The 25683-nt window shown below is 40.4% G+C and overlaps 1 protein-coding gene across 4 annotated transcripts in view; it reads right to left on the bottom strand.

The window, feature by feature from the left end:
• The window catches only part of kaznb (kazrin, periplakin interacting protein b), a 151335-nt gene that overhangs the window by 43505 nt on the left and 82147 nt on the right, over positions 1-25683 (bottom strand). For 2 of the 4 annotated variants that reach the window (XM_084928763.1, XM_084928764.1), the window contains exon 5: positions 4702-4809. In XM_084928763.1, coding sequence (XP_084784889.1) covers positions 4702-4809 — 108 coding nt within the window. Of the gene's footprint in view, positions 1-1836; positions 2104-4701; positions 4810-23904; positions 24054-25683 lie in introns of those variants that run through there. The other 2 variants (XM_084928765.1, XM_084928766.1) reach the window with 2 other exon arrangements.

Raw genomic sequence — 25683 nt, 5'->3', positions numbered from 1 at the left:
ATCGTCAGATGTAGAATACGAGAGGCCACATGCCTGGTACAGAGACTGTGTGGAGAAAGTGTTGAGGGAGGAGTCATTTAGTGACAATTCTCCATTGGCATCGGAGGATGACGCTCAAGCTATGTTTCTATCTGAGGGCAATGCCGAAGAGTCTCAGGAGGAAGCAGATGACATTGGTGATGTAAAGAACACCGATACAGAGTCAGAAGTGGAGAAGGAAAGACCTCTCTCAAAGAGGTCTAGGGGAAGACGGAGTATTGGGGAAGAGGTCAGCAACTGCCTTAGGTCAGGGACGACTGGGAAGAGAAGAATAAAGCCAGTTTTGAGACTGTCCTACGATGAACCAGGGAAGGCTAGTGACCAACCTATTACTATTGTTCACAGAGGGGTTGTGATAAAGTTGGGGAATGTGTAAACGAAAAAAAAAAGTGAAGTTCTAAGAGTGTCTCTTATACATTCAAGATGTGTGGAGTTTTATTTGTTTTCAGTCGCCTTGGGAGATGTCTGATGAGGACATCCAGACGATTAGAAGGGGGAGGATGTAGCCTGGGTATATTTTATGGGGCTAAGTTTTATTTCCAGTTGTATATATCTGAATAGTTCTGTTGTTCATTTTACTGTGTTGGTAGTAGTAATAAGGAAGTGTGTTTAGGTGCTTTTACTTTGAAAGGGAGCGAGCGGAAGGAGAGACGAAAGAGCGGAGGCAGCCACGAGAGAGCAGAGGAGAGAGGAAAGCGTGCGCGAGATGCGGCTAGCGTCTACAGAGACTTTTCCCAATGGACAGTGAGGATAAATCATCCCACGCCCACGGCTGAGTAACAGAGCGTGACTGTGAGGTGGTGCAGCCCGGACTGGTTTGCACTGTTGCCTCGAAATATCCCTAGTTAGCGGCGTGCTAACTTGGCTAATCGGAGTTAGCCATAAAGGCGGACTTCGCTGGGCGTCACCTGACCTGCACGGAGTGGGAGGCTACTGACTGCCAAGGCGGGCCGATCAGGTTTGCTGCTTAAAAGGAGTAAGCATGCAGCTCAGCGACCTAAAGGACGGACCTCTCGGCGTGCCGTGAGTGTATTGTGGACAAAAGACTAAGGTTTCCAGGTAGGAGCACCATTTTGTTTTCTTTTAGGACCGTTGGTTCCTACGCACCCTAGCATCGATCCAGGCCTGCACCGAGGGGACTTGGGAAACTGGGTGGTGTGAGAGTGTGTGTGTGTGTGTGTGTGGGGCCCATTACAGTAAAGAACTGCGTAACTGTTATTATTGTTATATTTTGTCATTGCAAGAGACTTCTTACTTTATTGATTTATTGGGTGTTTACCAGTTCATTCAGTAAACCTGCTTGGTTTAAACATAAGATTTTGTGTCTAGTACTGTTTCTTATCTATAGTTCAAAGTAAGGTAAAAGTGTATCTGTGTGTTATACGTGTGTAAATGAGGGGAACTTGCACTGAGGGCAACTAAGTAAGTTTAAGATAACTAGAACTCAGGGCGTACCCGGCTATAGTGGAGTACACAGTCCGGGGCGCTACACATGTACCAAATAAAAACGCCTGAGTCAAATGTAGCGTATCCTACAGCAGCGCTTGTTACACTGCATCACAAATAATTTCAGTCTCAAACGTGAAATTTCAGAAATTAATCAGCTTTGTTGTAACTTTTATATTCCTATTATGTAATCAGTCCAGGCAAGCACACACATTAGGACACGAACAGTAAACCCACTCACCCCCCCCCCCCCCCCCCCCCCCTCTCTCTCTCTCTCTCTCTCTCACACACACACACACACACACACACACACAGTCTTTTTTCACCGTCTATTTTCTATTGATCACTCACCGGCCTTCCCCTCCTCTTTCTCGGACCTCATGTCCTTCTCGGCACAGGCTATGCTCGGCTCCACTGTCAGCCTCGGTGTGAGCTCTCATAGCAGATTTAAAAAAAAAATTAAACGCACACCTATGCGTCCCGGCCAGTGCACACACAGACCATTCAAACCTCACATACAAACACACACACGCACACTGCTCTGCCGGTCCGGCCGCTCCCAGCTCTGCTTTCTGTGGCTCCACCCAAACAGGTTACCAGGAACTCATCCCCTGAGAGAAACTCGCTACCTTTCCTGCCCCCTTTCTTACCAAACGAGCCTCTTTCTCTGTGTACCTGCGTAACGAGGTGTCCACGGGCAACTAGGACAACATTCACCCACGCCCACTACCGCTTTTCATTCCCCCCCCCCCCCCCCCCTCCCCCCGCCTCCTACACACGTGTGGGAGGGTGGAGGGGGCGGGGAATACAAACTGCACCAAGGCCCTCAGGTAATGAGCCAGGTGAGTCAGTGGCATTCTCACCCCACCTGATGGCCGAGAACACTGTGAAGCGTGTGCTTTTACACTCCACCAGCTGAACGCAAGAGGATACACCCCTCTGTGAAAGCTATGCACTCTCTGTGGGCCTCTACATGAGTGTACAGTGCTCACTTCCTGGATGCAAATGTGTGTTTTGGCCATAGAAAGGAAAACAAATCCCCCTCCAAACACAGCCAAATAAACTTCAGTATAAAGCACTTTAAAGAGGAGAAAAAGGACCACAACAGTGGCGAATTACTTCAAACTAAACCGCCTTACCGCTTCACAGTGAGATTAGAACATTAGTATGAGCAATGCACCTTATCATTAACCCTCCGGGGATGGGGTTGGTCTTTGCCCAATGCTGAGTAAGGACAGACTGTGCCACGTTAGATAGGAACTGGTGATGTGTTTGAACAGATTAATAATAAATAAGGCGAAGGCTGGTCCAGTTTTCTTCTCGAGCCTCTTCAGGCTCGAAACCCAAAGGCAGGTACAGTGAGGTGATTTGAAGAAAAGAGACAGGGCTGTACCTGAATTAATACAGCCTAAAGGGCCCACTTAGATAGAAACCTTTCTTTCTTTTTTTTAAGTTTATGAGCACCTGAGCAACATAACTAGCATACTAAAGTGTAAGCATAATATATTTGTGTGTGTAGGAGTGTTTGTATGTCACAGAAACTTCAGTTAAATCTCTTGCATGTAAAGATGTGACAGCAGTTCAGAGCAGCTGCGCCGTTTGTCCCGGCTGTCAGAGGTTGATGCTTAGCTTTTTAACTCCGTCCAAAGATCAAATGTGGTCTAACCAGATACTTGTCACATGAGGCAATGGATCTGTCAGTCACGCACTGACACCTCAAGGATTACTGCCAGGCTCATTTTCTCTGTCCGATCACAGCTCAGAGTAAAGATTGCAACAGTAACTCTTCATTGGCAGTTATTGTAAGACATCAAAAAGAAGGAGATTTATCTCGTTGTAGAGAAAGGCAGATGCTGCAAATGCTTTGGGTTTAGGGTATGGCCTGCATCATAAATCCTTGATTTAGTTTATTAGAACTTTTGAATGATTCAATCTAATAATAATGTAATTATATTCACTTAGATTAATATTTGAACCTTTCTATATCTGTTTTCTTTGTCTTTATTTAAATAGATACTTTTTTTCGTCAAATGTAGTACTTCATAAATCTAAAGTCATGGTGCAGCTACACCAAATTTTATTCACAGTATTGCTTTTATTCTGACACCTCTTCAGTCTGAAATTTTCCACTCCTCTGTGCCCTTATTCTTCAGCTCAACTCCCTGTATCACTATGTCATTCATTTGCTTTGCTAACATTAAAGCAAGAAGAAATCCTAAAAGCCTTCTTTTTCTACCCTCCACTCTCCTCTGCTGTATTGCTCTCCCTTCTCTCAGCAGAGAACGGTTGACCTGTCAGTCTGCATTATCAGCACTGGGGAGGGCTGATAGAGAGTTAGGATGAAGTGGGATTAAAATATTAGCTTGCCTACAGAGAGTACAGGCTGTATAAAAAAAGGAGGAAAGGAAGAAAACTCAAAACAACAATAGGCAGTGGGAGAAGCAGGAGAATGAGTGGCCGAGGTCACTAGAGCCGGTGCTCATTGTCGATGGAAATGACATCAGACTTGTCGAACAGCAACCGAGCATGTTCTTCCAGCTTTGAGGCTTTAGACTTGGTAGAAAAGACTGGAATTACAATTACAGTGCAGACTTTCTGGTTTGAGAATAAGCGCGGACAATAGTAGTCATTAGAATGAGAAACACTAACGGACACAAGCAACAATGGACATACAATCAATTGACCTCATGATCGATACCTTTTGTGCCACGGATACACACTGGTCACTTTGACTGCGGCACTTCAGAAACTGACAGAGGCTATTATCCTGAGCTGCACACTGACAGCAGTGATTGGAGGAGGTAAGTGGCCACGCAGCCCTGCAATAACTGCATGCTGCATTGTAACTCTAGCGCAATAAACATCAATATAGTTCCATTCAGATTAAAGCGGTTTGCAGGGTGAAATGTTTTTCTCTGAGAATCAATCAAGTCTCCCAATTTGGTGTCAGCACTTCTGTGTCTTGCATTGGGAAACAAAACACGTTATTTAGCTGCGATAAATCAAAGGCTGCGATGGATGGTAAAGCCCTCGTGGTCAGGCACCAAGTGCTGTTATCTGACTGTTCTCACCCCCCTCTAGTCTGTGCAGCCTTTTGCTCAGCTTTAACCCCCCATTGCACCCACAAGTCAAGCTGACAGCTCTGTGTCTGTCTTCACCATGCTCACTTCCTGCTGTCACCAAGGCAACATCTTGTCTTTTGGAGCGCCGCAGTACCTTTGCCTAGCGAGCAGTCTGGTGTGCCAAAGTCCATCAGGCTGGATATTTCTGTTGGGTAGCACATGTCTGTCACCACTGTCTTCTGCCTGTGACGCATGGATGGATCTGTAGGAGAAAGAGATGAAGTTAGATTTTACTGAAATGGATCAATCAAAAAAAAAAAAGAAGAGCTGTATGGCTCTTGTTCTGGAGCGCGCACACACACACAGAGCAGAGCAGGCATCAAAGCACAAATGTGAGGAGCTGGGGTCGAGGTGGGTTGCAAAGTGGCTTGCCAAACACATGTAAGTATTTTAAAGAAACTCAAATACCGCCTCTTTTATGAAATTTGATATTGGAAAGTTATAGTACTTTACCATGCAGCTGCTGATAATTTGCTGTTATCATCCCAACTGCTGGGATTGTGTTAAGCTCAAATTTTGGACATTTTCATTTTTCACGTGCAAAACTTTATCCTACACAGTTAAGCACATTTACACCAACAGCCAATCTAGAAATAACAATTAACCTAACATGCATGTCTTTGTTCTGTGGGAGGAAGCCTGCAGGAAACCTACACAGTCAGAGGAGAACAAATTCCATAGAAAAAAGGTCCAGAGATTAGGAAATTTAAACCCTTTCTTGATGTGGGATGTCAAAGCTAACCAACGCACCTCCATGCCGCCCATGGCGTTTTTAGTCAGCAAAACTCTCTGCTGTAAAATGTTGATGTAACGCTGTGTGACTGCCTGTTAAATCAGTGAATGCAATCTGACGTCTGAATTTTACACATGTAAAAAATATGAGTCTCTCTCTTACAGATCACTGCAGTTGTGATCCACAAAGCAATTACACCACAGGATGAGTATCAGTAATGATGCATGGTTGTTGAATTAATACTAAAATTCCACCCCCTGCCTATCTAAGTAAGGCCAGGAGACACTGTGCCTGTGCAATGATCTTTTGTGCTCCATACAGTGATAAAAGGTTAATGGAACTGCTCAAGGAGGACTCCTGTGAATTGCAGTGAAAGAGACCCATCTGCTCATCATTCCCCCCCTTTTCAAAGAAAAATGGTTTGAGGTAGCACATGTTTGTTTTTAAGTCATCAGAATTCTCCAGTTCACTGCCTTTCTCCCAGCTTCTTCTTCCTTTTTTTTCCTGGTCCACCTCTGGTGTCTAAAGCATGAAATGCCATAAAAAATGACAATGATTATGGGAGTCAGCAATATCCTCACTGTACCAGGGAGTGATTAAGTAGAGCATGATTTTTTTCTAAAGTGGGCTTATGATCCCAAGGTCAGTTTAATATCTTTAAACCTGCTTACCTTATACATTCTATGGGGCTGTGAATATAGGTTCTCCTCTCAGGTACAGAGACATACAAATGCATTTTCTAAATTTCGACATTTTCCTTCAGTACTGCAATAACTGTCTACCCTCAGGTGCCTTCTACAGTAGAACCACATGCACATCCACTCTTCTTCAATAATGATCTCACTCTTTCCCTCCTAATCTGCATATTTTGACAGTTTTAATTTCACAACCCTATGGTATTTATCTGCATTACCGACCTTCCCCTCCTTTCTCCCCCTCCTCCATCCCCCTGACCCGTCAATAACAGTTTAGGTGTTGTTAAGCTGACCTTTTCTTTGATTTTTAATATGGAGATTGGAGAGCAGGCGGGCTCATGCTCGACCGCTCTTACCACAAACAATAATGAGAGGGATAGATAGAGGGAAAAGATGAAGCTGCTGGCGATGAGACAAATACATAATCTATCCCCATACTTATTTAAGGGTGTTGGCTCTCTGTACTCTTTAAAAAAGATGTCAATACCTCTGCTGGAGCCATAGTATCTCCCTAATTTATTATCATTAACTGTTACGCAGTATTTAAATATCTGCCTTCTCCATGTGTATGTTTCATTTTTTGGATATTTGTGTTGGTACTTTATTATATTTTCTGAGCTTTTTACTGATTTAAGTGGCCACCAATTCCATAGGGGCTTTGGTTAGGTACAGTTCATTGTAATTCAGGGGAACACACCCTGTCATGGCCCAAATGAGCACCACAGAGAGCGATTATGAAATCACTTCATTTCGGCCTGGCTGGACCTCAGCTGTGAGAGGTTAAAGGCTATGGAAATTAAAGGGTCCAGCTGCACAGGTCCACCTGTAACCTGGCTGCCCAAGCCAAGGCCACAAGGGACAGTCTGTGCTGCCCTTTGTGATCTCGGCCAATTATGTCTTATAAAGTTAATGTTTTTGTCACTCACATCTTTCAGTTAAATGTGATGATACCATCTTGTCATTAGGCCCAATGTTACTATTACAAAGGTAGAGTATTTTAATAACATTTAAACTAAAGAAAAACATGTTTTTGTTGCTTCAAAACCTGTGAGAAAGAGAGAGTACTGTTTTGTTGTTGTTTGTTATTTTTGGACTGGGAGCTAAGCTTCTCTCTCTGGTCGACTGAATATACTGACATTTTTTACACCGATGAATGGACTGCAAACATCACTGCATATTTAAAATATAGATTCCCTGATTTTAAACACTGCACATCTGATCTAATCTAACTACGCGTCCACTAGAATTACAGTCAACACTCTACTGAAGTTACACGTAGTCTCCAAACTTCACAAATCAACAAAAATATTGGGTTGCTGTCAAAGGAAGAGCACAGGCTGTGCTCATGACGTGCCTTCCAGGACCTTGAAAATGAAGCAGCTAAGAGGAATTTATCCATTCATTCACTACTTATGTTGATCAGGGTCGCAAGGGAAATGGAGCCTGTCCCAGCTGCAAGAGGCAAGGCACTCCCTGGACAGGTGACCAGTCTGTCGCAGGGCTAGCACAGAGAGAGAGAGAGAGAGAGAGAGAAAGACAACCCTTGGCACTCAAATTCACACCTATGGGCTAATTTAGGATCATCAACACCAGCCCACACTCCTTCTTCTACTGTGAGGCAACAGTACTAACCACCATGTTGGCAAAAAGATTCAATATTAATCACTATTTTCTCTTTATTATTGTAGGGCCTTTACCTTACACTATAAATTGCCTTGAGGGGGCTGCTGTCGTGATTTGGTGCTAAATAAATAAAATTGAATTGAATTATTAAATGGATTTTTCAGAAATGTGGTCTTTCCTTCCTGTGACAGGACAAACAGATGTCACGCAGCTGTGTAGTGGGCCATTGTAAGACATTAAGAGTATTTTGACTATAGACACTATAACTGTTTTGCTCCCAACTGACAGAGTGAGCCACCACTTTTGACAGAGTGATCTATGTGTTTTTAAAACACTTTTATTCCTGTGGCAGTTTGCTGTTGCAAAAGAGGTTTAAATTGTGAGATTGAGGATCGTCGAGATACATTTTTAAGAAGCCAGTTTTTCATAAATGTGTTTTGCCGGTGTTGCAGGCGCGCTGATGAAAGCTGAGTGACAGCACGGCATTACACAAATGTGGTTCAAAAAACATTTTGATTGGTTATATGCAAACAACGTCTCTTTCTACTGAGATGAATTGTTAAGGGCACACCTATATATATGTATATATATATATATATATATATATATATGTATATATATGTATATATGTATATATGTATATATATATATGTATATATGTATATATGTATATATATATATATATATATATATATATGTATATATATATATATATATATATATATATATATATATATATATATATATATATATATGAAATGCAAATTGTTTTCTTTTATGCATTATTTACCTTCTATTAGAAAGCATCCACAAAGCAAACCCATAATACTCCAGCAGAAAATTTGCATTTTTATTTCCCATTAAGTCAAAAGTTATATTGAATTCTTTAAAAATGTAAGAGCCTTCTTTGCAGCGGGGGAAGCACAGCATTACAATGGACTCAGGAACAGCTAATTATTAATGAGAATATGAGGCGGTGAGTTTGAGAGTCAGAGGAGCTATTCAAACATGTGACCCAACTTTCCCTCTTAGTGAACACTCAGCTTTTGGAGCCATAATGGCATTAACAGTACATGATAGAAAGAGTCGACGCTCAGCAGGAGCCAGCGTAGGTACTGAAGCAGAATGAGAAGACAACTACCATCAGTTTCGAGAGAGCCCGCCTTCAGCTAACCTTTAATTATTCTGGCAGTCACTCGATCATGTGGCTGATGCATTTATTCCTGTATCAATCAGTGCACCGGAAAGGAAATAAGAGCTATTAGCATGTAGCTACTGTGGAATACCAACACCCTAAAATACTGTCCTGCTGAGTTCAGACACACAGATCTGTTTTATTATTGCCGGTGACTGACACAAACATGTACGGGCACCACTTGCAGTAATTTATAATGAGCGGAAACACAAGCTGTTGATTGTGTGCAAAGTGGGGCAGAGTTTAAGAGGTGAGTGACTGATCAGTCGCTCATAGAGAACAGAAGCTCATTGTAATGTTTACTGTTTTCACACATTCTCCCTGAAAGGCTTTGTGGTCTTTGTTAAGGCAGATGAGTTGCAATCTTAAACAGAGGTTGTCGTGCAGTTTAAATTACAATAATTCAATGCCTCTTTATACATAGTGAGGGGATTTTTTTTGTTTTGAGCTGCTCATTTTTACTCTGCACATGTACTCTACTCTTTATAAAAAGAAAGTATTATGAAAATCCTTTTTATGTTAAGTAACGCTAGAGCAGAACAAAAATATTCAGGAGATATGAGATTACATGTTTTATGTGCAAAATGAATCAGTAATACAACATACAAGTACTGACAATTAGAGCAAAATTACCTATAGTAATGAACTAGTATCTAGTATTCTTATTTTATCCACACTTGTCACATTTGAAAGGCTATCCAAACCTACATAACCCTATGTGAAAATGTGAAAATCCTCCCTAAACCTCATAGCATGTTGTGCCGCCCTTGGCACCAAAAATTGTAATGAGTGTTTCTGAGAAATGGCAATGAGTCTTTCTCATAAGAGTGGAGGAATTTTGGCTCCCTCTTCTTTGTAGAATTGTTCTTATTCAGCCACATTAAAGGGTTTTTCAGCATGAACAGCCTGTTTAAGGTCACACCAAAGCATCTCAATCTGATTTGAGTCCGGCTTTTGACTTAGACCCACCAAAATCTTAATTTTCTTTTCTTTTTTGTAGCCATTCAGTGGTGAACTTGTCATGCTGCATAACCCAAGTGAGTTTGAGCTTTGTAACCCTGAAAAAACTGATAGATAGACTTTATTTCTCTGCTATTTTTGTGTCGTTCTGTTGCTTTTTGGACATTTTAGCCTGCTTCACTTTGTCAGACAGGTTCTGTTTAAGTGATTCAGCAGGACTGACAGTAATCAGGCGTGGGTGTGGCTAGAAAAATTAAACCCAGCTTTCCAAAATAATGTGCTTAATCACATTTAATTCATGATTTCACAAGGGGACAGGTACTTTTTCACATAGGGCCAAGTAGGTTTGGGTAGATTTTTTCCCCTAATTTTGTATGTACTTTGTGATCTGAAATATTTAACTGTGACACAAATGCTGTTTTCTATAGATGTGGTGACAATATTGTTATCAATAACATATTTTGGCCACAATAATTTAGCAAGAATCTGATATAGAATCTGTAACACAATGTGAAGAACCTCAAGCAGTATTTAAATGAAAATTCACCAACATGCAGACTTTGAATACATTAGCAAAGCTGAATGAAATGAAGCCTTTTGGATTTCTAACCTCTGGCATCGTACCGAGCCAGAAAACCCCCGCCTGGTTACATAAGACAACAGGATTGAAGTCGGTTGAGATATTTAGTGTTTGAATATTTCACAAGGGAGACTGGTCATCCCTCACCTCAGTGCTCACGGGTCCCTACTGGTATCATCAGGCACAGACACACAGAGTGCTTCCAAATCCCAGTGTACAGAACACTGAAGTGACACTCCCACAGCACCGTGCACCTCCACTGTTAGGTATCATTAACAGCCTCTGACACAGATAGCAGTGAGAAATTGAAAATAAATCACTTTTATGATGGAACCAAATGAAATAAGGAAATGACTGAAAAAATACTCAAAAAAACAAAACAAGAGAAGAGTGAAGAGTTCATAAACTCAGGCTGTAAACATGTCAAATAGTTATATGACAACACTGAAATTCTTCCAGGAAAAGTTGACTTAGTATTCAACACAGTCGTCGCCTTATAAGAAAAGCAACTGAAAGATTTCTCTGGGGATTAAAACTGAAACTGCATGCTATATACTGAAGGTTGAGCTGTCACATCTCTATTATACAACCCCAACATGTAGCCAAACCACTGAAGCAAAATGCCATTCCTCTAATGTTTTTTTCTTTGCCTGGAGCTGAAAACTTACTGTCTATTAATCTGTGTTTATAATAATCCGTGACACAGTGAATCAATACTCCTGGCACTCAAATAACAGAGGCCTGAAAGGCTGCTCCAAGGCTGCTGTGATCCATAGCCTCTGGATGCTGTCTGTGAGTTGCCATTAAGCCTGCAACAGCAGCCTGCCCTGAGGAAACATGGGCGAAAAAGCCCCTTCAGGGACACATCAATTACATCAATGAGGAGAAATTGCCTGGGGAAGATGAGCGTCCAGGGTTACCGGTGTTATGAGCGGTGTTGCTCATCTTAGACGTCTGCAGGTTTGTTGCGTTTTGCTCACTCTAATGATGTCTGTGTGCAAGGACAGAGTCAAGAAAGGTGTGCTGTCTCCAAAATTTCAGAAACCCCTTTCACTAACGTTGAACTGGAACTCCTTTTTTCAGCGCAGGGATTGACAGGGAGATTTATTCCACAATATAACACACAAATGTTTCCATACCATTGAGAAATTGTTGCTACCCCTTTAAAATCTCAGCATGTAGCAGCCCATCGTGGCTAATGCTGCACATCATTGCAGTTTTATAGCGGTTGTACATTTTTGCATCATTGTGATAAAGTTTAATGATCTGTTGGTTACAGTATTTAAATCACTGTGGCAGATAAAACATCTGAACATTTCCATCTGCTTATTTTATCTAGTATATGAGACTGTAAAAAAATACAGCCACTTTTCTCTGAAGTAGTGAACAAATGATTCGTAATCCATATTTGATATCTTAATAAAGGAATCCCTCTTAGGATAAGAAAAAGAGACCTTCACCTATTTTCCAAAAAAGTACCTGCAGCCAGAAAAAAACCCACTGAAATCATAAATCCTTTTCTGAGCCTTTTCTCCTCTCCGACTGTATTTTGTAGGGTTGTTTACTCTAATTTCCTGTAGTCCTAACAACTCATTGCCATCAAAATAAGAAATGTGTGCACTCCACAATGAGGGCTTAAGCAGAGTCGACAAAGACATATGAATGAGCTTCTTTTGAATTACCAATACAGTACCAAATGCCACACCTGCTCACAACAATATCAGCATTTCAGTGCTCAACCCGGTGATTAAAATGAGCTGTGCTGTTATGTCGAAACCAAAACAGCTGAAGGGCTCAGGAGAACGGAAAGCACCTCAGTTCATTATTCATGACAGTACCATCAGGAAAACAAGGTTATGGGATGATACCTAACCTTGGAGTCACTATGGGATGATTTACAGTAGTTGTGCATCATTCAGTAGTAACGCTGGCTGAATAATCACCGCGGAGCTGACCTGCCAAACTGGAATAGCGGGAGACTAGAGCTTAATGACAAGCAGTGACAAAAAAGAAATAAATAAATAAATCCCATCATCCTTCATGATAGCTATAGATGAAGGCATAGGATGGATAGATGACAGTCCATCAAACATTTGTAATAATACTGCAGTATTATTGTGGTGCAGCCAGTGAAAAATGAGGAATTCATTATGGTGTAGATAATGAAAGTGATGTGAACCCATAAACACTCAGTAGAATAGTGTTTAATCCATGACAGACTTTCTGAAGAGGAGGATCCAGCGCTTAAGGTTCAGTTGGATTAGTCAGGATCTGACATGGGTCTATCCTCTGTGACCACAAACAAGATCAAACTCTGAATTCCAGGGTTTTCCCCACAGTACAGCTGAATAAATGAGATGAATTCTCATCTAAATAAAAACATTAATATCCTTTGGACACAACAGACGAACGGAAGAACACAATGACACATGCAAGAATTTCCTCTCATGCAAACATGCTCAGAATCACATGTGAGCTTGTACACACACCCACACACACACACACACACACACACACACACTGTATAGCTCATCTGACTCTTTGGGCCACAGCTGGCCATTGCAGGGCATCATCCGCCCTGCCATAACCCAAAGGCTTTGCCGGACTAGGAAAGCTAGATGAGGACGGATTTAAAGTGAAGATTAAGCAGGAAAATCTGCCTGGAAGAAATCCAACGCTGACACAACTTAAAAAAAATAAAAAAAAAATTCCTCCCATTCCTTGTGCCAATGCCTTCTGATCGTGGCAGCTGGCCAGGATTGGCTTGGGAACATTTGGAAAATATGAGACTTATTTTACTTCCCTCTCCCCATAGGCTTAAGCTTGAGTAAAAAAAACAAATCTCATATGTAATCTTGCCACACTACCTATCCCAGCTCCTACAGGAATGAGAAAGAAGAAAGGCTACCATCAAAATATTCATATATTTTTTAAGTAAACAGGTTATTTTTCCATACTGGTCAATCCAACCAAAGGCTAAACTATCAAAACCTCTGCTTGTAAGTTATAGATGAGTTTGTGAAAAAAAATGAAAACCAAAACGAACAAATGAATCAAAAAGATGAGAAAAGGTGACAGATTGAAGGGCTTTGCTGCAAGACCAGAGCATCTTCTGCAGAGGAAACCACTGCAGCTCTTCAGTCTATTCAGTCTGAATAATACAACACAGTAGCATAGCACTTGGAGGCTGTGTTTGGTGTGAAACACAGAGAGATTTTGTATTAAGAGTTGCTACAGTATAATAGCTCTAGTAGTATGTGATGCATAGTACTGACCAAAAGAAGCACAGGCTAAAGTTGTGAATAATACAACTGAGACTGCAATGTTCACTGGGCCCAGACAAGCTGAGTACTGATGCAAGGATGGAGATCACCCACAGTGAAACAGAACACTGTAGCCAACCAGTCAATGAAGAAAGTCCACAAAGAGAATTGAATATATCCTCCAACATACAACAACTCAGCTAACCCCAGTTTAAACCAAGCAGCTGCAGCTATGCTGGGGCAAAAATAAAAGTCATATCTGATGGCAACATGTTTTATTGATTAAAAAAAAAAAAAATGTTATTGTGATGCGAAATATCTTGCTCTTGTTATAAACAAAGCTTGCCTGCTACAGTTGCCATGCCTGTCTATTATAGTTGCTAATTGCACGAGAAAAGCGGAGAGAACACAAACCATGCTGTGCTCCTGGCACCAAGCATAATATGAAAAAAGCCCAGCAAGCCACAAGTGTTTTTTTTTTTTTGCTATCTTGGAACCAACAACAAAGTCTAGAGCTATTAGTCAAACTGTGCTCTCTTGCTGTAATGATCCTCAAATCGGCAAGCACACAATGATTCTGGGAACCTGACAGATGAGAAAAACAAGCATTTATGACAACGACATTTACCAGCAGGTCTTTTGTCTTTGGGTCTTTTTTGGGGATAGAAGTTATTGTAGATTCTCAAGACTCTTGAGATGAATGTGTGCTATTAAATTGACTTTACTTAAAGGAAATTTTACAAATCTGTCTTGCAGTGATACACGGGTGCCCATTTGGAGACCAAAAAAGGTATTGTTTGCTGTAATAATTTCTCTTGCTAAATATTAAGATAGCACCCAAAACTTTATCTGAAGCAAACTCAAGGCTGTATCAGTTTTTAAAAAACATGCTTATATCCTCGGAGGTCAAAATGTTTTTGTACAAAATATCCTCTTTGTGCCTTTCTCTGTAGTAGTGAAAGAGCTATAACAAACATGCACTTACAGGTACACCTCGACAGTACTGGGTTGGCCCCCTTTTTACCTTGGTGTAGATTCATAAAGGTGCTCAAAAAATATCTCAGAGATTTTGACCCTTATTGATATGATAGCATCACACAAATGCTGCAGTTTTTGATGTGAATCTTTCATTTCACATCCCAAAGGTGCTCTGCTGGATTGAAATTTGGTGGATGTGGAGAAGGGTTTTTTTTTTAAACATGGTGCTTAATTGTGCTGGGAGCAGCAATCAGAAGATGGGTACACTGTTATCATAAAGGGATGGATATGTTCCTGAAAATACTCAGCTAGGCTGTGGTGTTTAAAGGCTGCTCGGTTGGTACTGTGTAGCCCAAAGTGTGCCAGAAATAATATAAATTATCCCCCTCAACATTACACCACCACTGCTACCAACAGCCTACAAGGCTAAATCACCTTTCTTCTCCATTCTGATGTTTGGTTTGAGCTTCAGCAGGTCCTCTTGGCCAGGTCTACATGCCTAAATGCAAAGATTTGCTTCCATGTGACTGACTAATCAGACATTTGTATTAATGAGCAGCTGAATGTGAATCCCTGAGAATCGGGCTGATGAGCCTATGGTCTACTTTTTTTAAAAACAGACCCAAAAAAACTGTAAGTAGTATCCTAGAAGAAACTTAAATGATTAACACAGGAGCCCTTCACATTAATTCATTTGAACCATACTGATATCTAAAAAAGGGACGCATGAGTGTGAGAAACAGAAATAGAAAAGTCACTCTATTATTGTTGGTGGATGAAATACTGCATATTATACAGCATTACATCCCTCTGGTGTGGTGATGGATTACACAGTGTACTGGCAAGTTTTACTGTAATGGTGAAACATTCAGCAAATGAAAAATGACCCAGTAAGCTATCCACACCATGACTTCTACTCACAGCTAGTGTTAAAATGGATGCTAAAGTCTTTAAGGTCATTGCCTTCTTCTTGCAGTGCCTTACAGTTCAATAAGAGCCTGAATCAGCTTTTTGCTCAGCAGTATGCAGCGCTCAGAATGAGTAATGTCTCAGCACAGGCCCAATCTAAAGAAGGGAACTGACCACTTTCTTACGCCCTTTCCTACAACATCAAAGAACAGCAAAGAGTTCCTGTATAGCAAAGTATCCACACTCTATCCTCTCCTCTCTGTCAGTGCAGCAGCCCCCATGAGACTATAATTAGCTGAATGGCAGTAGAAGAGCTAATTAGCATCCCAGCTAAGTTTTACAACTTAACCACAAAGCTTCAAGCACAAGTCACACACACACACACCACAAACCGGGTGTCTCTTCCTGGCACAGTGCATGTCTACCAATTACTGAAGATTTCCATACCTGCAGCTACAGTGTAAACACTTGCTAATTAATAAAGGTGACCTCCACAGTCAGGGTTGTAGAGATTTGTTTTTGTTTTTGTTTTTTTTTGATGAAATAATGTTCTCCTTTTCTATGTAAACATATTCTATTTCAGGTAGTTAAATAAGTCAGACATCTTCCTTTTATGAAAGTACCTTATATTCAAAAATATTTTGTGGAACACACAAAATGAATATATGCATGGTTACTTTTACAATTATTTCTGCTAACAGCCAAAGGCTGAATATTAGACATAAATGATCAGTGAGGGAAGAAATTATACTGAAATCTGTTTTGTGTTTTACGTTACTCTATTTACTTAAAAATAACTCATGAGCAGTGAGTTATGTGACATTTAACTGCACTTCAGATTTCTTTTTGCGTCCTTATCTGCACTTTGGCTAATGAACAACTACATTTTCAAGATATCACAATGATAAATGACACAGGTTGATGACATTCCTCTGATCCCATTTTTTAAAATATCTGTATTGTAGCATCACAAATCACCACAGGTTATTTGCACAAGTTGACATGCCTCATAAGACCACGTCAGTCATTGTGACATTCAGTCATGTGGAAAAAGAAAGCTCCCCAGAACTTTATGCAGTCTTGAGAAAAACTAAAAACACTCCATGATTCAGTAGATTGTAAAATCACCTTAAGCAGAAGTAACTTGAAGTAATTGTTTTCTGAATAATTTTATTAGACTATCACATAATTATTTTGGCGGACTCTTCTTTATATTGTTGCTTCAGTTCGTTGCGGCATTATTTATACACAGCTCTCTTAAGGTGCCACCACAGCATTTCAGTCAGGTTAGGGTCTGGACTTTGACTGGACCATTGTGGCTCCTTGATTCTTTTTGTGTTGAGTGATTCTGTTGTAGATTTGTTGCTGTGCTTGGGATCATTGTCCTGTTGCACGACCCAATTTCAGCCCAGCTTTAGCTGCCAAACCGATGGCCTTACATTGACGAGAATACTTTGGTATAAAGAAGAGTTCGTGGTTGACTCAGTGACTGCAAAGTGTCCTGCAGCTCCAAAACGAGCCCAAATCATCACCCCTCCACCGTGCTTCACGGTTGGTATGAGGTGTTTGTGCTGATAAGCTGTGTTTGGTTTTCAACAAACACAGTGCTATGCATCACAGCCAGATCTCTTCCCTTTGGTCTCAAAGGACATTGTTCCAAAAGTCTTGTAATTTATTAAGATTCAGATTTGCTGTGCTGTTTTGTTTTTTCTGCGAACACGTCCAATCGAGCTGTACTTGTTCAGTCTTTTTCTAACTGTACTGTCATGAACTTTAACAGCCTGTAGAGTCTGACATGTAGGCTCTTGGGTTTTTGGAGTTTCTCTGATTTATTGCACGCTCTAGCCTTGAGGCAAATTTGCTGGAATGTCCACTCCTGGAAAGATTGACATCTGTCTCAAATGTTTTCCACTAGTGAATAATTTTTCTCAGTGTAGAATAATGAACTTCAGATTGTTTGGAAGTGGCCTTATGACCCTCCCCAGATTAATGGGCAGCAGCAACCATTTCTCTAAGAGCATTGATGATGTCTTTCTTACTTGGCATTACGTTAACATACACCTGAATGCTCCAGACCAACAAACTGTCAAAATGTCTACGTTTATAGAACTGCTGACACTTCTAATGCTAATCAAATCAAGAGGATTTGATTAGCAGCACATGGCTGTTATTTGGCCTCTTAATCACTAAGCAGTTAAGCATGCTCTTGATTGTGAATGCTTTTTCACATGACTGTACAATAAATGTACACATTTACTTCTGCATTGCAGTGTGTTTATTAACAACCACTACAGGGGTAACGTAAGTAGTTATTGAGTATTAATTGCTGCAGTATTGCTAAATGTTTACTTTCATTCCAGAAGTAAACATTTAGCATGATAAAAGTGTAATATTTACCAGTCTGAATGATATAGTTTGCTGTACTTTAGCTTTAGCACTTGTTAGATCCATGATTTTCATCCTAATCATTTTAATTTTCTTGTATAACAGCAAGAAAACATGTAACACTTTTATAGACACATCTCTGTTTACCTTCTTTTTAATTAACCAGCTAGAAAAGCCTGAGAGTCTACGATCCTACTGTACTAGCAGTATAGTTCTTGAATATCTTATAACCTTTAAAGCCCTCGATTCAGAGTTAATGAAAAAATGCAGACAAAGGCCATCCATTAATGAATGCTGTAGATAGTTCCTTTTCCCCCACATAAACACTTCTGAGTAAATATGAAGGAACTTTGTGTCTGATGGTTTTTGCCAGAACATCAGAATGAAACCCGAATTTCATGTTAGCCAATATATTTTGCCGAGAACAGCGCAGAAACAGAAATCGCATTAAGAAGTGGGTTTCACCTTCAGCAGTGGAATGCAGTGAGTAAAGCATTTTAGAGAGATATTATAAGCCAGTGGTGAAAGATGAACATGTGAAGAAATAATCCAATGTGAAACTTTTATGTCCAATTGAAAGAATACTTCTTTCTTTCTTTCTTTCTTTCTTTTTTTTATTAAACTATGTCTCAGTGGAGGATGACACAACCTGGGACAACAGGCTGATGCAAGCTGGTGCTGAAAATTTCATTCTCAAAGATCAGATAAATCCGTCTTTGGGGGTAAAAATCTGCACCGAATTTCATTGTCTAATGTTTCACTGTGAAACTCAAGCTTAAAGACGGTGCTCTTTTTGTTTGCCTGCACTGCTCCTGCAGACTGTAATGACAATTACTGATAAGAACCAAAGCAAGTAGGCACCTCTATCACCATCCTGTGAAGGAAGCTGACCTTTACTGTGATACTGCATTTTGAAAGTGCAGACAATAGTCCACTGGCTTAGAGGTACACTGAGTGATTGATGTCACCTCATTAGCTACAGGAGTTTAAACTGCTGAGAGCAACACTGGCTCTCTTTCTCCTTATGTGCATGCCTCTCCTGCCTTTCATGCTATGTGTCGCCACCAGCTCTGCAATTGTTCAGTCAGTCCAGCAGCCTCCCCGCTCCTTCACTGCCCTCTCTTCTTGCATCCTCCTTCATCAATCAGCCTCTCTTCCAAGTTTTAAAACCCCCAAATCCCTCAACTCATCTACTTCTTTCTCTCCTAGGATTTTTGTCCTCATGATTATTAAGATTCCTTTACTGTCTCTGTATTGTAACTCCTGCAGTGAAAAATTCTCTCCCTCTCTCAGCCTGTCACTTTTCCCCCCTTTGCCTTTAATGCCCCTCCACCCTCTCCTCCCTCTGTTTGGTTCTGCGTCAGTGATCACCATTCGTTCGATCCACTGAGGCTTTCTCCCCAGGAGAGTAACTGCAGTAATAAGAGCAGAGAGGTTCTAAGATGCATATTGCTGGCGCCCTGCAGGGCAGACGGCAAGAGAAGAAGCCATAAAGTGAGGAACATACAAACATAGTCAAACTGGAAAAGCAAAAAGAGAAGGAACGGACTGAACTTTTAAAAAGAGAGATTATTCATTCATTTGTTTTTCACAAGTCATTATGATGCCTGCAACTGAGATCACTGTAGTGTAACATGATGGTAAAATTGTAATCTGAACTACTGAAACAATAGTTTTATGTTCCTGCGTCTCCCCAGGGCACTGCACTCTCAAGGGACTGAGTAAGGTTGACTGGAGATCTTCATTAGTTTCCTCTTCCTCCTAATTAACAGTCAGCTCAGATTCTTACAGCACCATTTTGCTTCCTATTTGCACAGTATTTCTGGAGGCAGGTCCTCAAGACTCTTCTGAGCACCTGGCCAACTTTATGCAATAATCTTCTTTCACTTCAAATAGCCAAAGATAGCTTATATTTCAAAACCTGAGAACAATTTACCATGAAACTGTGCGAAATTTGTCTGAGGGAAAGTACTCTTAGTCGTGTGGAGGGGAAGATTAGTTTAGAATTCACAGACAGGAAAATGTGTCTGAAATGCCTAAAGGAAACTGAAAAAAAATATGAAATTAATTTTATGGGCCATTATTTCTGTTGGTTATGAATGCGCTTTATCCAAAATTATGAGTATTCCCAGATTCAGTTCAGCTCAGTTAAATACACGACTGTCACCCGGGAGGTTTGGATCAGCATATTTTACTGAAAAGAAATGTTTCCGTTCTATTCTTGGACTTTATTAGAGTTTCTTTGATTGATCCGCCATTCAAATTCATTATGATTTGTCTTGTATCAGCCCTTTGTGCCGTCCCTTAGTTCATCCAGCTCTCCCTTTAAGGCCATCACCCTTTAATTCTGCTTCATTTTGATTGGCCGCCCCTTAAGCTCCTTTTCCATTAGTACCTACTCTGATCGACTCAGCACAGTTCGCCACGGTTTTCTGGGTTTTCCATTAGGTCATAGTACCGGGTACTAGATACTTTTTTTAGTACCTGCTCACCCGGGGTTCCAAGCAATCTGAGCAGGTACTAAAATGTGATGTCGTCAGACTGCATGCCACTGATTGGCTGTTCAGTAGCATCACTTGATGAGTCATGAAAGCGTGTCGTTCACGAAAATTAAAACTGACATTTTTGAAACCCGGCAATGAGGGAAATGGCTACAAAAAACAACGCCTTATTTCCCAAATTTGACAAAAAGCCACAGACTGAGTAGCAGGTATATTCTTGCTTCGATGTCCACTTTTTTGTAGAGTTTGTGTCACATATTAATGATGTTGTGGGAAGCTCAGACACATTGCTACAACGACAACCACGCCAGTTAGATAGTACTGGGTTGCAATGGAAAATAAGTTGATCCGAGTCGAGTCGTGGCAATCCGCGGTGTCTTGATCCGAGTAAGTACTAATGATACTAACGGAAAAGGGGCTTAGACAAAAGGTTGAAACAGCTGGCAATAAGGCTGCTGGCTTCACAGCCAGAGCTGCGTGCCTGAGACGGCCATATTAAGGATATTTGTTCTCACTGATATACAAATCCAAGGCTATGACACATGAATGGGTATTTTTTTAAACCAGGATCTTTTTTTTTTGTTGTTGTTTTAATCCACATGTAAACACACAAGTGGAGTGAAAATCTTCACCCCCGAAGGAATTTTTCAAAAGCTTTTCAGTGACCTAAAATGTTGTTTTTCATGTGGATGAAAGGCCAAAACGGATAGAAAAAAACCCACAATTTTCCAAAATATCCATGCATATGTGGATAGAACCCAATAGTAGGAATAACAAGCCATCTGAAACTGGATCTTAGAAACAGTCTGAAACCTTAACCTTTGGCTCACACAGAGAATAATACATACACTAACCTGATAGTGTAGTTTGTTAGGAAACAACCAAGATAAGAGAAAGTATAGCTTTTTTAAAACGATGCTATTCCAAGCTACGTATGATGCTCTTTATGTCAAATATAACTGAATAAACTCCGTGAATGAATGTCTAAGAAAACAGGGACACTGAATAATAGATGCCGACTGATAAGTAGAGTTTGGAAGGGAAGACACCAAATGATTGAAGTACTCTGAGTGAAAAACATTTTCTATTGCTGCATATTGCAGATATCCTCCACTCCACTTATACATTTTCCATTTTCTATAACACTCGTGTCGAGAAATATTTACATATATAGAAACTTTATGAATCACACGTGCGCAATGTCCAGCAGCAGGGTTTTCTGAAATGTTTTTTAGAGAGCAAAAAAACTACAATCTACTAAAATTTAATAACAATTTCTATTTAGTCTGAAGCCAAAAACAGTGTCATATTAATTCCAATCCCCACTGACTCCTGTACTAAAAATAACAGCTTTAGAGCCAGAAATAAACACACTTACAGCCTGATACAAATAAATATCTGACATATAATGCAGAGTGGACTGCTGTGCTGTGTGTTAATTGAACTAAAAGAAATAGTAGGTACCTGTACCTGTGTTATACACAAAGTCATTTATTGCACATTGCTAACCAAATTGGCTGCTTCCACTGCTAATGGCTCAATCACACTAGAGTAAAAATAGGTCTTAAATCTCCTTTTGACTAAGAAAAATCTGTGGTTACCTGGTGAGTGCACTGACCTATTGCAAACACTCAGATTCTGAGTGTGGAACAGCGCTAACCTGATTGCAAGGCAACTGCACAGTCTGCCTGCATAGTCTGGGTGGTGGATAGCAACCTCTGTCCAAACAACTGTGGTCCAGACAGAGTGGCAAGGTTTGAAAATAACTGCTATCCAATTTATGCAGTTGTGGTCCGAAGTTTACATAAACTTTCTTTCTTTCTTCTTTCTCAATCAGCACCGTTTCAGCCCATGGTGATGTAAAACTGGATAGTGACGCTGGTGTTCCACCAGTTTGCATGGCAGGCTTGAGCCTCTGTGGTTCCCAGGTTGTTCCTGAACATGTGAACCAGTTTCCTTTCATCTGATGGTGACAGTTTGGGTCTCCTTCCAGACCTTGGCAAAGTGCCGAACCAAATGAATAATTGTACTTATGTACAATTGTTTAAACTGAGAATCTGAGAATCTGCAGTTGTTTAAAAATGAAAAATTCCCAAATTACCAGGACTTTCATTCCCACAACTTTTGACCACAACTGTAAATGCACGCAGATTGCCAGCATGCTGCAATCCATCCTGCAGTCGCTACATCACTATTTATGGAGGAATTTCTGTTTCAGATCTATGTTACTCATTTTGGTCATGCCACTGTTACCCAAGCCACTGTTTTCACAGTATTAGTGAAGCATAACTTGCTGATAACTGACCAAAAACAACTGGCAGTTGTCAAATTCCTGCTTCGAGAGGCAATGGATAATGCTATAATGTCAACATCCATGGGTGAATTGTGATGCTTCTCAAATGCCAAACTACTCCTTAGCAGCATAACTTTTAAAAATTGAGTCTTGGCACAAGCTATTGAAACAAATATGCCATAATGCAGCTGAAGATAAGACTTGAAAGAAATAATATCTTTCAGTGGGTCCGATAAGCCTCTTTTGTCCACCAGCTGCTGCTGTTTTACAGTAGAGTAATAGGACAAAAAGAGATCATAAATATACTGCACCCATCTGTAAATGCATCTAAAACTAAAACAACAACAACAAATAAACAAGCAAACAACAAACAAACAAATAAATCTGAGTCTTTATTAACTTCCTCCAACACCTAAGTGCTCCAAAAATAACAAAGGGTCTGCAGTAACAATATCAGAGGGTCTCAAATTAACCATCTCTCATCTCCAAACCTGCTTCTGTCCTAGAAATGTCAGAGCAGCTGGCTGCTGCTGGATCAGCATGATGTGAGCTCAATAGGCTAATTTAATGCCCAAGAATGTCAGGAAATGGCAAAGCCACAAAACTCAAAACATACAGATCTAGGACAAAGCTGAAGATAATAGGCCAAAAAGCTGGTAAAAATAAAAAATAACTGATAGTGTAAAGTTTCGATGCTTTGTGGATGGAGTTCATCGTCATGAAGGAAAGGTCAGACAAAAGATGCACAAAACCATTAACCGAAGCACCAGCCAGCTACTCATTTACAGTGTTCACTGAGCAACACTATTATACACTATATAAACACTATTACAATTCACACTCATCGACTTCCTGTGTCAAGGTGTCCCTTGTGACACAGACTTAATTAATTTGAAATGTATTACCCAGTCATGTGCATTCGCCCATGTCCAACAATCACATACACACAGGAACTGTCCCTTAGAATAGAAGAGACGCCTTGAGTATCAGATGTCCACACATTGCTGATCACAAGGTTAAATGATAGCATGGTATGTGTATATCCATGCATATCTCCTTACAAGGCTGTAGAAACACCACCTCATGAATCAAAAGTTACTGCACTGCAGCTGCACGACACTCATGGAGGTCAGAGGTGGAACATGTTGAGCATTTCTGACCCTGGTGAGAAATGTGCGGTACCTCCATTTATCCCATCTCCGTGCAATTCCCACGGTATGCAGCTGGGCCGCAGCTTCTCCTCATTCCTCAATACATAGGAAAAATCCATAACTCTCCTTCTTCCTTCACTTTTTATCGTCTGATTTTTGCTGTTCCTGCAGCATCAGTTCACTGCTCTGAACATCATAGAAAAGGGATGGGACAGAGATTACCATAGGGATCAGTCTACGCCCTCCCATCATTTACATCCCCCTTCTACCCTCCCTGTTAACTATTATAAAGTACACCCTGCTCCCCCCTCAGATGGTCTTGCCCACCCCCTGCTGGTCTAACCCCACAGATCCTGCGCCACCAACAATCCCGCAGCGGCAGATGGGACATTCCTCTACAGGCCAAATACATTCATACTTTGCTGGCTTACAGCCTTTCTTAAGCCAGGACCTTCACTCTTCAGCAGTGTAATCAGACAGCTAAAGCAGACTGTATTAAAAAGCTAATACCTATAGTGACACAGGGACATATGCAAGGCACAAGACAGACTTGGTCTAATCCTTTGATTTCATCAGTATTAAAGCACAGCATTCAATCCACTCGGAACATACTGTGCTGCAGCAACAATGTCTCCACTTCCTCTAATACCAAGAACATGTTTGAAAATGAGACTCTTGTGGCATAACGGTCATGTCAACAGCCACTTCAGTATCTCATACCCATGCTGGAGAAATTGAACATTAACAAGCCATCTCCTCTGAGATAATCTGATGTGTATTGCAGCATGATTGCTCTTGTATTTGTGTTTTATTGCTTTTTTCTTTGCATTTTTTTCCTTGAACAAACTCCTACTTAGTTATAAATTTTAAAAAATTACAGTTTGAATGCTTCCATTTACATATTTACTTGAATTTAAACGCCATTCATCATTTTCAACTCTTCCCAAGGCATAAAATTTAAAAAACCTTCAGCTACAAAGTATTAAAATTTCACCAACAAAGAGAAATTGTAGATGACTCAATGCAGAGTTTACCTCAACAGCTTTTAGTATTCCATTCAGTTCAGTTCAAAACTTGTTTTCTACACTAGAAATCTGGACTATTTTCTTTCACACCCATCTCATGGATAACTTCCAACTCACTTTGATAAAATATAGATAAAAAGTGGATAGAGTCCATGCTTTCTCTCGCCTCGCTTGTCAGAGCATGAACAAAAAGCACATTTGGGCAATTTGCTCCCACATCATTACTCAAAGCTTGATATTGGGTGCTGATTAGCTCACTGGGTCGAGTAGGCAACCGATATACCATAATGTCACTGCAGAGGCCTGGGTTACAATCTGCCCTGAAGTTATTTACTGCAAATCTTCCTCTGTCCTAATACAATAAAAGCTAAAAGCCCCCAAAATATACTGTAAAAGTTACAGCCAACACTGGAGATGGCTGTAACTTGAGCCTGACTAATATAGATTTTTTAAGACTGAAACGATAACAATAATTTGTCTTTAAAAAGTAAAATATTTTATTATACTTGTCAAGACATAGTTTTCTTCCAGTTACACAAACTATATAAACAGATTTCCCTAACATTTGTTACCTGTAGTTATTTATTTAACTCTACTCAGATCAGCTGGTTGTTAGTGTGTTTGTGGTACTGCAGAGCGCCCCCTGCTGGGAAAACTATGCAACATCAACATTCATAACATAATCGAAGGGTGTTTCTCCTGTTCCTCCACTTTACTTTTAACATTTTTAATTATCAGTAATTACAACAGCTGACACCATTGAGAAGCTAATATCACTCCATGGA

Source organism: Perissodus microlepis, chromosome 5 (assembly GCF_051167445.1).
Source record: "Perissodus microlepis isolate ML-2025 ecotype Zambia chromosome 5, ASM5116744v1, whole genome shotgun sequence".
NCBI lineage: Eukaryota > Metazoa > Chordata > Actinopteri > Cichliformes > Cichlidae > Perissodus > Perissodus microlepis.
This window is presented reverse-complemented; position numbering and strand designations above follow the sequence as displayed.